Source organism: Taudactylus pleione, unplaced genomic scaffold, assembly GCF_031769625.1.
Source record: "Taudactylus pleione unplaced genomic scaffold, aTauple2 ptg001463l, whole genome shotgun sequence".
Classification (NCBI taxonomy): domain Eukaryota; kingdom Metazoa; phylum Chordata; class Amphibia; order Anura; family Myobatrachidae; genus Taudactylus; species Taudactylus pleione.
In genome coordinates this window covers 846537-863261 of record NW_028285861.1, presented here as the reverse complement: position 1 = coordinate 863261, position 16725 = coordinate 846537, and the positions used below count along the sequence as shown (strand labels likewise).

The following is a 16725-nucleotide window of genomic DNA, read 5'->3' as shown; positions in this document are numbered from 1 at the left end:
CTTTCTAGGATATTTGTTCAATCGCTCAATAACCAACTCCCTCCTTTGTGCATTGCGCCTTAGAACCTGCAGCAATCCTTCCTCTCTTGCCCGACGCTCTCCCTTCTGCTTCGTGGCCCTCTCAGTAGAGCTATGTCCTTGGGCAATCTCATCAGCCAGTCCTTGTATTCTCTGCACAGGACGTAGCCTCTCACCTTCCTTTTGAAAGTGCTGTCATCGGTAGAAGCCCAGCTCAGGGGCTCAGGTTGGATGGATGGAGGTTGGTAGCCCAGGATTATCATGGCTGAATTTAGGTTACTCAGCAAAGCCTCGGAGGACCTCCGAGCTGCCTCCAGGAGCTTGTGCAGGTCTGCTGCTGCTGGGTTGAGGTTATACTGATCATCCTGGACCAGCTGGAGAAACTCGGAGATGGCTGAGAAGGCATCCCTGTCCAGCAACAGACGTTCTCCTGGACATAGACACCTCCACGTCCTGAAGCCTAGAGCAGCGGTGGGAAGGCCTTTCTCCAGCCAGTAGGGGAATTTGAACCCAGGGTCGCTGAACGGTATGCCCTGATACTGCAGCTATATGGGGGAAACACAAGAAAGACTGATGGTTAGAGGAGAACTCAGGAGATGGTGGAGATAGAGGTCTATAGAAGGATATACAAGGAGGAGAGACACAGAAGAAGTGACTGTAGATGAAAGGGATCGTAAATGGGGTTCATGGAAAACCCGATCTCAGGGTGCCAGTGAGGGTGAGCAGGGACCAGCAACAAGTCACCTCCTATTGTAGAGGGTGATGGTCAAAACAATGTTTTGTATGAAAAATCTATTAAACAGAGGTTACTAGTAATGGAACTTTTAACTGTTACAGTGGTTCTCAACTCCAGTCATCATTTACCCCCCAACAGGTCATGTTTTCTGGATTTCTTTACTTGTGCACAGGTGAGTTCATCGATTTTGTTGGGCCAGTAACTATCCCACCTGTTTCCACAGGTAGAAATCCTGAAAACCTGACCTGTTGGGGGTTATTTGAGCACTGGAGTTGAGAACCACTGATCTAATATCAATATTTACATCAACCCCTCCATATAACATCTGTATACATTATGAGATACGATGGCTTCACTTCAATATATGCTGAGGAAACGTGTGTATCATAAGGTGCGACTCCCTGCTCCCTCCCTGGTATAAATTATATGGATATTAGTAGTCACCCCAGGATTCCATTATCCCTATAAATCTATTCAATCTACGACCTCGTGACTTATAATGTACAGTAGGGAATACAACGTCTCCAGGTATCATACAGCGGGTGATAAGTCTTGTGGTATAACAGCAGCGATTGGCTGACCAGGAAGCGTGAATGGGGCGTGCATTTCCTGAGAGACGGGCCCAGTGGCGTACTCCTCTGCACAGCTCAGGTCAGCGATATAGCACTATAGTCCTAGCTACATTATCTGCTGCTGGTTACCGCAGGGGTATCCGCCAGCTCATCCGCTTGGTGGGTCCCTGACAACCATCCCGTAGCGATGGTCGTCAGAGGCGACTGGCCCCCGTTAACACTACTGTGTGACTGTATTGCGGGGTTAGGGTCTCACTCACATATGTGTTGAGCATCAGGGTGGCGTTGGCCTGATGTAAGATGGACAAGCTCTGTATCTGTGTGAGGATCTCTTCTCCTGTCAAGGGTATGGCCGCGGAGCCCCGGTACCACGCAGTGACGCTCAGCGCCAGGATCACTGCACATAAACACAAAGTCATGTCAATAAATCACGTACAGTAATATGAAGATTCCCCTTCATTATATTTATATATACGGTAACAGCGCATTTTATGCAGAGTATCACTGCATGTTACTACAACTGCGCACAGTACCACTACATGCTACTACACCTGCGCACAGTACCACTGCCTCACTTCTCCACAGTCCCCGCTACTTCCATTTACACCCTGAACACAGTTATCTATCGAGAATCAGCCTGCAGGGAATCTTACCTGTTCCTGCCAGCATCCTGCACCCAGCGCCTCGTACCTGTGATACACCTGTCCCACAGGTGTCATGTTTTTATACCTGTCCTCCCTTCCATGTAGTAATCTGTCAACGTCACACACACCCCCTGCCGCGCCGTCTGGAAAGGAATCCCCATTCCTCTCCTAGGGTATGATTCTGGCTTCCTTCTAAGAAATGCAGGAAGAGGTGACAGCAGGGGAGGGAGGGAGGGAGGGAGAGCGGTGAGTCGGGGAGAAAGTATGTACAGGTGGGAGAAGTATGAATAGGGGCTATGACCCTATGAAAGAGGGATAAATAGTGACTCGTGCTTCCTCCCTCTTACCCCCCAGAGCTGTCACCTTGCTGCAATTAAGAGCTTTCAAGAGACCTGACGGAAGTAGCGCTGAGACAATGAGGCACTGCAGGAGTAGGGTTACCAGCTGATAACTCACCCCCCTTAGAGGTATTATGTGAGATGCCCGCCTTTCTCTCCCAGGGATTTGGCACATTCTAGGGATAGAACACACGTAGGCACGTGAGAGGTAATACCAGAGTATTGGTGACCTGGTATCGGATGAGACCCTGGTGGGGGGGGGGGGCAGCTGGGGCAGTGACTCATATCTTCCCTGTGCCCCTCTGGTCAGATAGGGAGCCAGATGTGTAATGATGAGCGGGCGCTGAGGAATTATTACACTACAGACAGATGATAGCGGACCAGGCTCTATAATGTGATATTCTGCAGCACCGATGAGATCCCAGCGACTGATAGAGAATAAAATGGGTGCGGGGAAAAGCCGGAAACCTTATTAAATGCATTGAAAAAGCCGGAAACCATGTAAAGTGTATTGAAAAAGCTGGAAATCATATTACATATATTGAAAAAGCCAAAATCTATAGTAAATGTATTGAAAAAAATGGAAACATCAGTAATCTTATTGGTATCTTTACTATGGTTTCCGACTTTTTCTATGCATTTAATATGATTTCCGGATTTTCAATACGTTTTTACTAAGACTCCGGCTTTTCCAATGCATTTACTATGATTTCCGGCTTTTCCAATGCATTTACTATGATTTCCGGCTTTTCCAATACATTTACTATGATTTCCGGCTTGTCCAATACATTTACTATGGATTTCCGGCTTTTCTAATACATTTACTATGATTTCCGGCTTGTCCAATACATTTACTATGATTTCCGGCTTGTCCAATACATTTACTATGGATTTCCGGCTTTTCTAATACATTTACTATGATTTCCGGCTTGTCCAATACATTTACTATGATTTCCGGCTTGTCCAATACATTTACTATGATTTCCGGCTTTTCCAATACATTTACTATGATTTCCGGCTTTTCCAATACATTTACTATGATTTCCGGCTTTTCCAATACATTTACTATGATTTCCGGCTTGTCCAATACATTTACTATGATTTCCGGCTTGTCCAATACATTTACTATGATTTCCGGCTTGTCCAATACATTTACTATGATTTCCGGCTTTTCCAATACATTTACTATGATTTCCGGCTTGTCCAATACATTTACTATGATTTCCGGCTTTTCCAATACATTTACTATGATTTCCAGCTTGTCCTATACATTTATTATGTTTCTGGCTTTTACCCTCTTCCTAGTAAAATGAACAGTACATGTAGGTGACGCTCCAGGAGGGCGTAATACCCAGCGAAGCGCCATATAAAAGGAAAGGAAATATCTTACATACGCGGTGGGTACTTGCATTGTGGTACACATTTGCGCTTAGGACGTACACAGCAAATCGATGCATGTAAATAGAAACATATGCTCTTCTCAAGATGTGTTCCTCTTACAACCAGTAGCGTTTACGCCGGGCGACCGTAGACGTCGCGAGTGTGTGTACTTGCGCTACCCTATGTAGCGTAGAGACACGGATTATCAGTGTTAGCAGCAGATGATAAAGTCACACTACCTCATTTGTACACAATATAATAATGTAACAAGCGCCGTATACATATCAGAATACTGTATTTACTAATAAAAAGTCACATTTCAATATAAAATGTAATTAAGTACGTACGTACGTAAATCAAATTAAATTAAATACAAACATCTGTTGTTTTCACCTTTAAAAAACCTTTGGAAGATATTTAATGCCTCAGTCCATATATAGCAGTGTCTACAAAGTAATGTGGCCATAATTTCACATAATATAGCCGCAGCCTCATATAATATAGCTACTTCATATAATATTGCCGCAGCCTCATATAATATAGCTACTTCACATAATATTGCCGCAGCCTCATATAATATAGCTACTTCACATAATATTGCCGCAGCCTCATATAATATAGCTACTTCATATAATATTGCTGCAGCCTCATATAATATAGCTACTTCACATAATATTGCCGCAGCCTCATATAATATAGCTACTTCATATAATATTGCTGCAGCCTCATATAATATAGCTACTTCACATAATATTGCCGCAGCCTCATATAATATAGCTACTTCACATAATATAGCCACAGCCTCATATAATATAGCTACTTCACATAATATAACCGCAGCCTCATATAATATAGCTACTTCACATAATATAGCCACAGCATCATATAATATAGCTACTTCACATAATATAGCAACAGCATCATATAATATAACTACTTCACATAATATAACCGCAGCCTCATATAATATAGCTACTTCACATAATATAGCCGCAGCCTCATATAATATAGCTACTTCCCATAATATAGCCACAGCATCATATAATATAGCTACATCACATAATATAGCCACAGCATCATATAATATAGCTACTTCACATAATATAGCCACAGCATCATATAATATAGCTACTTCACATAATATAGCCACAGCATCATATAATATAGCTACTTCACATAATATAGCAGCAGCCTCATATAATATAGCTGCTTCACATAATATAGCCACAGCATCATATAATATAGCTACTTCACATAATATAGCAACAGCATCATATAATATAGCTACTTCACATAATATAACCGCAGCCTCATATAATATAGCTGCTTCACATAATATAGCAACAGCCTCATATAATATAGCTGCAGCCTCATATAATATAGATGCAGCCTTATATAATAAAGCCGCTACCTTATATACTGTAATATAGCTACTTCACATAATATAGCCGCAGCCTCATATAATATAGCTACTTCATAAAATATAGCCGCAACCTCATATAATTATAGTATAGCTGCAGCTTTATATAATATAGATTCATCTTCATCTAATATAGCCACAGCCTCATATAATATAGCTACTTCATATAATATAGCTTCAACCTCATATAATATAGCTGAATATCAGAATACTGTCTTTATTTACTAATAAAAAGTCACATTTCAATATAAAATGTAATTAAGTACGTACGTAAATCAAATTAAATTAAATACAAACATCTGTTGTTTTCACCTTTAAAAAACCTTTGGAAGATATTTAATGCCTCAGTCCATATATAGCAGTGTCTACAAAGTAATGTGGCCATAATTTCACATAATATAGCCGCAGCCTCATATAATATAGCTACTTCATATAATATTGCCGCAGCCTCATATAATATAGCTACTTCACATAATATTGCCGCAGCCTCATATAATATAGCTACTTCACATAATATTGCCGCAGCCTCATATAATATAGCTACTTCACATAATATTGCCGCAGCCTCATATAATATAGCTACTTCACATAATATTGCCGCAGCCTCATATAATATAGCTACTTCACATAATATTGCCGCAGCCTCATATAATATAGCTACTTCACATAATATTGCCGCAGCCTCATATAATATAGCTACTTCACATAATATTGCCGCAGCCTCATATAATATAGCTACTTCACATAATATTGCCGCAGCCTCATATAATATAGCTACTTCACATAATATTGCCGCAGCCTCATATAATATAGCTACTTCACATAATATTGCCGCAGCCTCATATAATATAGCTACTTCATATAATATTGCCGCAGCCTCATATAATATAGCTACTTCACATAATATTGCCGCAGCCTCATATAATATAGCTACTTCACATAATATTGCCGCAGCCTCATATAATATAGCTACTTCACATAATATAGCCACAGCCTCATATAATATAGCTACTTCACATAATATAGCCACAGCCTCATATAATATAGCTACTTCACATAATATAGCCGCAGTCTCATATAATATAGCTGCTTCACATAATATAACCGCAGCCTCATATGATATAGCTGCTTCACATAATATAGCCACAGCCTCATATAATATAGCTACTTCACATAATATAACCGCAGCCTCATATAATATAGCTACTTCACATAATATAGCCACAGCCTCATATAATATAGCTACTTCCCATAATATAGCCACAGCATCATATAATATAGCTACATCACATAATATAGCCACAGCATCATATAATATAGCTACTTCACATAATATAGCAGCAGCCTCATATAATATAGCTACTTCACATAATATAGCCACAGCCTCAAATAATATAGCTACTTCCCATAATATAGCCACAGCATCATATAATATAGCTACATCACATAATATAGCCACAGCATCATATAATATAGCTACTTCACATAATATAGCCACAGCATCATATAATATAGCTACTTCACATAATATAGCCACAGCATCATATAATATAGCTACTTCACATAATATAGCAGCAGCAGCCTCATATAATATAGCTGCTTCACATAATATAGCAACAGCATCATATAATATAGCTACTTCACATAATATAACCGCAGCCTCATATAATATAGCTACTTCCCATAATATAGCCACAGCATCATATAATATAGCTACTTCACATAATATAGCCACAGCATCATATAATATAGCTACTTCACATAATATAGCCACAGCATCATATAATATAGCTACTTCACATAATATAGCCACAGCATCATATAATATAGCTACTTCACATAATATAGCAGCAGCCTCATATAATATAGCTACTTCACATAATATAGCCGTAGCCTCATATAACATAGCTACTTCACATAATATAGCCATAGCCTCATATAATATAGCTACTTCACATAATATAGCCGCAGCCTCATATAATAAAGCCACTACCTTATATACTATAATATAGCTACTTCACATAATATAGCCGCAGCCTCATATAATATAGCTACTTCACATAATATAGCCGCAGCCTCTTATAATATAGCTACTTCACATAATATAGCCGCAGCCTCATATAATATAGCTACTACACATAATATAGCCACAGCCTCATATAATATAGCTACTTCACATAATATAGCCACAGCCTCATATAATATAGCTACTACACATAATATAGCCACAGCATCATATAATATAGCTACTTCACATAATATAGCCGCAGCCTCATATAATATAGTTACTTCACATAATATAGCCACAGCCTCATATAATATAGCTACTTCACATTATATAGCCGCAGCCTCATATGATATAGCTGCTTCACATAATATAGCAACAGCCTCATATAATATAGCTGCAGCCTCATATAATATAGATGCAGCCTTATATAATAAAGCCGCTACCTTATATACTGTAATATAGCTACTTCACATAATATAGCCGCAGCCTCATATAATATAGCTACTTCATAAAATATAGCCGCAACCTCATATAATTATAGTATAGCTGCAGCTTTATATAATATAGATTCATCTTCATCTAATATAGCCACAGCCTCATATAATATAGCTACTTCATATAATATAGCTTCAACTTCATATAATATAGCTGCAGCCTCATATAATATAGCTACAACTTCATTTAATATAGCCGCAGCCTCATATAATATAGCTACTTCATATAATATTGTCGCAAATTCATATAATATAGCTGCAGCCTCATATAATATAGCTACAACTTCATATAATTCAGCCACAGACTCATGTAAAAAAGCTTCAACATCATATAATATAGCCACAGCCTCATATAATACAGCTGCAATTTCATATAATATAGCTGGAACATCATATAAAATAGATTAAAAACTCATATAATATAGCTTGAGCCTCATATAATATAGCCACAACTTCATATAATATAGCCCCAACATCTATAATATAGCCTGAGCCTCATATAATATAACCGCAATGTCATATCATATGATTGCAGCTTCATATAACATAGCCGCAATGCTAATGATGTAAGTAGTAGCAGTTGGAGGGGTCAGGGTGCAGTCAGCCAATCAGACGCTGCTAAATAGCGCTGCTTATATAGTCATCATCGTTGTGTATGTATAGATCAGCCTTCGGCCCCCGCAGGATATGCGCCATCTGACCGCCATGTCGGAGCGTGTCTCGCCCTGATGGTACTGAGCCTGTGCTGCCTGCTGTGTATTTAAAATAATAAAATACTGTGAATATAAAAAACTGGCACCATGTAATTATTATTACAGAGACTTTATATGAGTCCACAAATATGGGCAGAAATGAGCATGGAACGCACAGTACAGAGTATTACCTCCAGTGTACAGAGACTTTATCGTAGCGAGTATTACCTCCAGTGTTCAGAGACTTAATCACAGCGAGTATTACCTCCAGTGTTCAGAGACTTTATCATAGCGAGTATTACCTCCAGTGTACAGAGACTTTATCACAGCGAGTATTACCTCCAGTGTACAGAGACTTTATCACAGCGAGCATTACCTCCAGTGTACAGAGACTTTATCACAGCGAGCATTACCTCCAGTGTACAGAGACTTTATCACAGCGAGCATTACCTCCAGTGTACAGAGACTTTATCATAGCGAGTATTACCTCCAGTGTAAAGAGACTTTATCGTAGCGAGTATTACCTCCAGTGTACAGAGACTTTATCATAGCGAGTATTACCTCCAGTGTACAGAATAGCATTATATTGTGCATTAGTAAAACAATGACATTTCCAGACAGCGAGTTCCCCAAGAACAAGTGTCCTGGAGCCGTCACTGTAGGGATAGCTGACTTATTTCCATACTGGGGGCTGTCGGTGCTGGAGAGATGTGTGTGGGGGTCTCGGTATCTGTATTACCCGGCCGCAGTCTCTCTCTCTCAGGATGACACATGCTATATCTATCTTAATGACACATCACAGTTTTAAAGAAATAAATTCTGAATCACCCAAAAAGCTCAGGGGAAACAATACTCCTGATGTCCCATTGTAGCTGGCATGACCTGTAACCTCACTTCCCAGCAGGGTGACCGCATTTCCTCAGTGGGATTTCACACACAGAGGCCCATTCCCCACACATAGATGCCGTGTGCTTGATGTGCAGATGGCATGATAAATACCAGTAACTGATAAGTGCTGGACTCATTCGCATACATTGTGTCAATGGCCCATTCATTACAATAGGATGTCCAGCTTTTGAAGACCCCACTGATATGAATAGTGAGAAGAATGGTTAATTACATAAATAGTTTTGGATATGATTTCAGGGCACGGAAATCAAACAATAACCACGTGGAAATGTACCACAAGCAGATACAAGTGTGCAAGAAGGGATGGATGCACAGAACAGAAAAACTTTTTCCTGTTCAGACGTGTTTGCACTTGTCAAATGCAGCATTTCCCACCTGCTAGTGGGAACCAGCCTTACCGTCTGACCTCACTTCCTGCGTGACCTCACTGTCTGCGTGGCCTCACTTCCTGCGTGACCTCACTTCCTGCGTGACCTCACTTCCTGCGTGACCTCACTTCATGACCTCCAACCTCACCTTCTTGAACTTGTGAACAATATTAACAAAAATGTGAACTAACGTGTTTTCGCCTTATTTGTTATTGCTGGTGGGATTTGTGCAGAATTATAAGTGTTGATGTTCAGGGGATAATGCAGGGAGCTTTTTCTAGTGGTAGCACATTTGTGTGAGGCGTTCCTGTAAGATAGGTCAGTGTATTCTGAAGATCACTAGAGATAACAGTACATAATTATTTTACATATATAGTAAAACAAAAGAGAATTGCAAAAGAGGAAGTAAGAGATTCTAGATGACACAAGTTAATTAGGTCAATATATTAATTTTCATTAAAAAAAAAAAAATACTGTAAGGGGTTTGCAGATCCCAGGAGAGTGAGGGGCATTGAATCTCCGCCTGCAGGTATATGAAAGTGTCTGCAGGGCTGGCAACATCGTTATGAGACCCTGGGCAGTTGCCTATGTCTCCAATGGTCTTGGGGCATCCTACAAGCCAAATACAGGTGCCATAAGGCACCCCTGGGACCTGCACCTCGGGTGGTGGCACTGCCCGCAATACCCCAGTTAAGGCCCTGTGACATATGGCGGGCCCTGGCAATACAGAGGAAGAGTTGACAAATCCAGGAGGCGTGGCCATGCCCCCTATTAAAAAAACGAAACACTTTGCGAATCACCTATGCAACTATGGCGGACGTTGCGGCTGGGGGTATTTGTCCTCCTCAACAGCTTGCCTAGGCCCTCGCCAGGGTGTAGGACAGGGGTGGGGAACCTTTTTTCTGCCGAGGGTCATTTTGATATATATAACATTATTCGCGGGCCTGGTGCAGGCCACGCCCCTCCGTGTAAAGTCACACGGGGCGGGGCCACAATCGCCAGTGATTACAGCAATGGCCGGATCATCCTGAGGATGCTCCGGGGAGCTGTAAGGGCAGCGGTGTGACCGTCTGAAGCGTCCTAAGAGTGCTCCAGGCGGCACTGCTGCATAGATTCTGGCTGCAGGCGGCCATTCTAGGCACCCTGTTAGCCAGATGAGGCTAACCGAAAAAAAGCTCCGATGGCCAGACCAAATGGTTCCAGGGGCCTTATACGGCCCCCAGGCCTGAGGTTCTCCATCCATGGTCTAGGATAAGCCCAGGTCTGGGTAATTAGTACTGGCTACCATCGTCTTGGGGCCCGTGTACACCTCCTCTTCCGAGGGCCTCCACATCTGAGGGGTGCTTCACCTAATGCACCCACAGAGCTTCTGCCAGTCCTGGGATGTCTGTACTCCACATTGCTGGCACACAGTGACGTATCTGGGACATGGTGCTGTAATCAGCCTGGCTGAGGCAAAGAGAATGACCATACCTCCCTGCTATGTGAAACCCCCCAGTGGTTGCAGGGTTAGTTTCGCTGGCTGGGGCGTGTCACTGTCATAGTGTCCCCTTTGTCTGCCTAGTGACACAGGGGAGGGGGATGTGGTTTGCTGACATCGGAGGGGGAAATCCTCAGAAGTTTGGCTCAGTCACCCGTCAGGAATCCAGACAGATACCATGGCACCAACAGCAGCCGCTCACTGCCTGCCAAACACAACATCTGGGTGGTTAGCGTGCCAGCCTGGCGGGGAGTCAGTGGCTGGGCCGGGTTTTACATGAACTTTCGTGACCGTCACTTAACGATGAGATAATTGCTAAATGATTTAATAACATGGAGCTAATATAAGCAAATTGCCGTAACCCAAAGGGACCAATCATCTCTGATCTGCTGCAGGCCAGGCTGATGACGGAACGTGATATATGTGCTGTAATAATGTTTATCTGACTCATTGTCAACTGTCCCTGAGATGTTTTCTGCTGGGATTTTCTGGGCCTGTCCCCTGCTGTCGCCTAGTATTGGGATCAGAAAGACAGCTTCTCTGTAGTAGTGGTAATCGGTACGGCCCTCTGCAGCATGTCAGCCTTGGCCATCTAATAATTATTTCTGCTCCCATATATTGCCCAGTGTATAATTCTGGAGGGCAGAACTGTTGGCAGCGGCCATCTCGGGCAGAGAAGAACGTCGCAGGCGAAGAGGGGATGGAACAGCCGCCAGAGTAAGGCCAATTGATGCCCCACGCGCAACCCAACAATAGTGCCCCCTCCCATCCCTCCATTGCTTAACTGAGAAGATATTTAGGGGCTGGTTTAGCGTTAGGAGCACAGGAAAAAGAGCAAGTTACTCTGCACCTTGGCACCGTCCATACTTGCCTACTCTCCCAGAATGGGCAGGCGGTTCCCAAATCTCTGGTGATTCCGGAAGAGCATTCAAGTCTCCCGATCGTGCACCATGGACCCCCGGAAGGGGCAGCCAGAAACTTGCCAAGTATGGCATAACCATGTTGTGCTATGGGGGTGGGGATGTAAAATGTGCAGATCGATTTAGCTCAAAGCTAAGTTTCTATGTACAAATAAAGCTATCCAGCATTTGTGGGCTACATGCAACAGCAGCCAGTGTTTACCCTGCATGCAAACATAAACAATGTCTATGCACCCTTGGCATTGCAGCATGGTTTGTCCCGGGTGTAAAGTTACTGCTTGGTTTCACTTTGCTCCTAACTCAGAAGACCAAGCCTCAATGGGCCTGATTTAGAGGTGGACGCTATTGTAACCGTGACTGCACCTTTCGCCGCAGCACGTCTTCATCTCTATGCTAATGCTGCAGTCAATATACTTCGTACAGAGACGTCCACCGGCTGCGGCGTTAATTCGCAGCTGTGCGCACAAAGACGCACCATCAAACATTGCACAAGCCCTATGGAGGCGCAGAATGCCCGTCTAAATATGGCCGCCGGAATCAGTGCAATTTCTGCAAAAGCTGCGGTCGCTGACCGCGACACGCCCGCGTCTGGCCTTGCCACCCCCGCCCCCTGTTACACCCCAGAAACACCCACTGAAATTGCAGGCCGCTCCGCAAAGCTTAGCTATTACCTACGGCATCAAACACCCTCTTCCCCATGGAGGAGGCCCGGCCGGAGAGCGGCCTGGAGTGACCGCGATGCACAGTTACCCAGCCGAGTCCAAGCCTGGAATGTAAAAGGAAAGCATAAGCTGCCACTGTACTTCTTACTGATCTCCGGTGTCCCACAGTCTTTGCATTGGGTAATAGTCCTTATTGCCGTGATATGAAGAGATAATAACTAACCCTTTTGCGGCCGGAGCCCGACCACACGTGGCTACAATCGCCACCCCGGGACTGAAGGGGTTAACCCTCATTGGACAGCACCAGTTTTTAAAGGACCTTTAGGCGCAGTGCGCCACATACTGTGAGTGTATATGTAATGTGTTTGAATTGAACGTCTTATATTCAATGTGTTGTGCGCAGTTGTGCAAATGTACTTTTAAATGTACAGTATAGCCTATGCACTTACAGTACAAGGAATGTATAAGTTATTCTGTTTTAGAAGGCTGTAACAGTTTGAAGCAAAAGGCTTTTGAGACATTCTCACCTCCTAGTGATATGTTAATTATCCTGACGTAGTGGCCAAACCCTTCCTCACAGCACTGTCATTGAAATGTGGGCTAGGAAGGCTTCGGTGTGTGTGTCTTTAAAATACCCAGCAAGTTTGGGGAAAACTATTTGTTTGAGTTTAAGGAGGCTCTTACTAGATTGAGCTTCCTAAGAACTGGAGGTGTTACAGACTGGGAAAGCCATACTGGTTTTATGCGTTGTTCCTCGTATGTGAAAGAATGAATGCAATTTATCAGTTCCTGTGAAATGCTATATTTACCGTGTGAGAGACCGTCTATGATAAGGTCGTGTGTTTGAGGAAAGCCAAATGTCCTTGGGTGGTAACGAGGAAAGTTAGTTAATTTCTGTGAAAAGTAAGTGTTTATTTATATCTTGTGAGATAGCCTGATTGGCTAGGAGGAACCCAGGGCAGACTCACAGTGTTATCTGCTATTGCCGTTGAATATTTCTGCAAGGAAAAGTAATTGAAAATGAGCAGAATATTAACTTTAGGAGGGTGCGAAAAGAAATGCATAGTAAGTGCACCCTCGGGGCTTACCGCGGGCTTAGTGCCTGATTCAGACAGACCCAGTCGCAAGGCTGCGTTCAGACGCAGCCTGTCGAGGCGAAAATATGCTAATGACCGCATACGCAATGTAACTGCAGCACAGTAAGTAGACACCCAACACTACATAATGCTGCCTACTACCCTTCACTTACATTCTCGCAAGACTGCGAAAACATCGGTAACATAGAGAACCATTGGACCCAAGCTGTGGTTGACCTGACCCTACCGCAGACATTGCTAATGATTGTGTGCGTAACTAGACGTTAGGATGCGTATGCTGTCGCTGGGGCCTAATTATGCCCGCCCCTGAAACGGCGTCTAGACGCACAGGCACGCCTGAGTTTCTCTGACCACCCCCCCGTCACCACCCTCAAAGGGTCACTTCCTTTCAGTCACTATATGAAGCCTCTGCGTGCTCGCTGCGGTTGATTGCCAATCACATTGGCTGTTTCGCGCACGCCCACTGCGATGCATACGCAGGTGCAGAATGCAAACATCAACAGGCTGCGTGCGAACGCAGCCTTGCGACCGGGTCTGAATCAGGCCCTTACTGAGTGTGGTAACTGCAAAGCTCCGGGCTTACCGCGGGATATGGGGCTTACTCATACTTGCCAACACTCCCTGATTGTCAGGGAGACTCCCCGAAATAGCAGCAATCTCCCTGACTCCCTGAAGAGTCCGGCAATCTCCCTGATTGCACCTTACCCCCATTATGTGGATGCTATATAAAAGAAAAAAAACAGACATATACATTGAAATGGGATCATTAATATAATTTCCCTGCATTAGTATAAGGCACAATGATCCTATCGCTACATGTATTTTCTGGAAAGTATCAGTGTATTTTCATCAACAAATAGATCTTACTAACTGCTTTGGGCTCAGGGCCTGATTCAGAGCCGGACGCTATTTGCGCTCGCTCGTTCAGAAAAAGGGGCTGGCTATTTAAATTGAGCGCTCGCTCTTTGCGGTTTGTTGACGCCTCTATGTCTGAGCGAGCGAACAAAACATGCACTCGCTATTTTGTAAAGACCCCCCCTGGCCGCTCGCATCCTACGTCATCTCCGCTATTTATTTGATTAATCGAGTACATCGAAAGGCGTCTGAACTGCTCGCAGTGCTTGTGGTTGGATTTTCCTACCGCAATCTTGCGAGCAGTTCAGGCTAAAAGACAACCAAGTGACGTGGTCGATGACGCTGCTTTGTTAATTATGCACACCCTTAAAACGCCCATTTTGACCTTATGGCACGCCTGCGTTCGGATCTCCACTCCCCGTTTTCAAGCACCTTCCCCTGTTACCACCCACAAACGCCTCATTCTGTCACTCAAATTAGCAGGCATTCACTATTTGGCGAGCGCTCGATTTCCGATCGCACTGACTGGTTGGCGCATGTGCATTACGACCCATACGCATGCACAGTTGTGCGAACATCGCTCGGAGCGAACGAGCGGCCGCTTACGAGCAGCTCTGAATCAGGCCCTCATTTCCATTTGGATGTAAGTCAGATTTATGACACGCCTCTCAGATGTAGCAGTACACGCCTATCACATGTATGACACACCTCTCAGATGTAGCAGTACACGCCTATCACATGTATGACACACCTCTCAGATGTAGCAGTACACGCCCATCACATGTATGACACACCTCTCAGATGTAGCAGGACACGCCTATCACATGTATGACACGCCTCTCTGATGTAGCAGTACACGCCCATCACATGTATGACACGCCTATCACATGTATGACACACCTCTCAGATGTAGCAGTACACGCCCACTTTACCGTCGCGCTCATAGGTGTTGCTTTCACAATCACCCTGAAATGCTTTTTAAAAAGTTGGCAAAGTATGGGCTTCCTGGAGGATATAACGGAATAGGGCCCTGAAGGACCGCCTGCCGTTTGTAGGCGGCCCTACTGACATCACCAGGTCACTCGCTAAAGCTGTGGGTGGTAACCCACAGCTGAGCGAGCGGCCAGGAGGCTGGATAAAAGCGGCTGCCCTCATTTAGAGCGAGCGCTCGCTTTTTTTGCGAGCGGTTCTGAATGAGAGCCTTGGTCCTTAACCCGGCTGCTAAGAGCCTGCAGTATGTCGCGTGGGTAATTGAATATGCACCAATGTTTCTGTAGCTATACAGCAGTATTATATAATATTATACAGTTAATACTAGTACAGCCATTCCCATCCGCAGTTAATGCTCCAGAGACGGTTTCCTCTCACAGTAACAGTCCAGCTGGCTGCGATATTGATTTCCCTCCACCAATGATCCTTGTATTGCTGATAATAGCACCTGGTAATGACAATGCCCAGAGCTTCTTATCGTCCCTCAGCTAACACAGCTCAGGTATATCCGCATGAATCAGGGTAAATGACAAACGCTCCCATTCATCTGGAAGAATCAGCGCAGGTGGAGGTTTCCTAAATTACACATTTGATAATGGTGCCAAGTGGCTCCCCCCCCCCCCCCTTCCTGGGGAGCGTGAGTCACCGCCAGCCATTGACAAGGGGAGATGTCTCAAGCCTTGGAGGGAGATATTGTGGAGAAGTTGCCCAAAAACAGCCAATCAGCATCTAACTGTCATTTCACAGACTGTGCTGGATAAATGACAGAAGCCGATTGGTTTATTTAACAACAATCTCCACTTTATCTCTCTCCAATCGTTGATACATCTCCCCCACAGTGAGCCCAGCTGGAGTTTCTCCGAGTGTGGTTACAGACATTTCCAAAGATACAATGTTGAATATAAAGATGAATCTGTGTATAATGATGGGGAGAAGATGAAATGAGTTTGAAATAATTTTTTTAATCACTTGTTATCGTAGTTTTGCCTGCTAATTGCAGATAATAATTGATAACATATCCTAACCTCCCCCTGGTATTGCAGGGCGCAGTCCGGGGCGCGAGGTTAGAGTACTCCGCTACTGCAGGGTCATGCTGAGCTGGAGATAGAGGATGCTGTGCTAATTCCAAGCACACGCAGGGG

General features: G+C 43.7%; 2 protein-coding genes across 2 annotated transcripts; one reads left to right on the top strand and one right to left on the bottom strand.

Moving 5' to 3' along the window:
- Positions 1 to 1995, bottom strand: CTF1 (cardiotrophin 1). The gene is made up of 3 exons (XM_088463817.1): positions 1980 to 1995; positions 1587 to 1723; positions 1 to 563 (listed from the first exon to the last, which is right to left on the bottom strand). The coding sequence occupies exons 1-3, from the start codon at positions 1993 to 1995 to the stop codon at positions 60 to 62; spliced, it is 657 nt and encodes a 218-aa protein (XP_088319943.1). The 3' UTR covers positions 1 to 59.
- A 174-nt stretch (positions 1996 to 2169) lies between these two features.
- On the top strand, positions 2170 to 9633 carry LOC148442550 (uncharacterized). The gene is made up of 3 exons (XM_088463809.1): positions 2170 to 2181; positions 5471 to 6100; positions 9577 to 9633. Exons 1-3 carry the CDS (start codon positions 2170 to 2172, stop codon positions 9631 to 9633), a joined length of 699 nt encoding a protein of 232 aa, XP_088319935.1.
- Positions 9634 to 16725: the final 7092 nt, after the last annotated feature.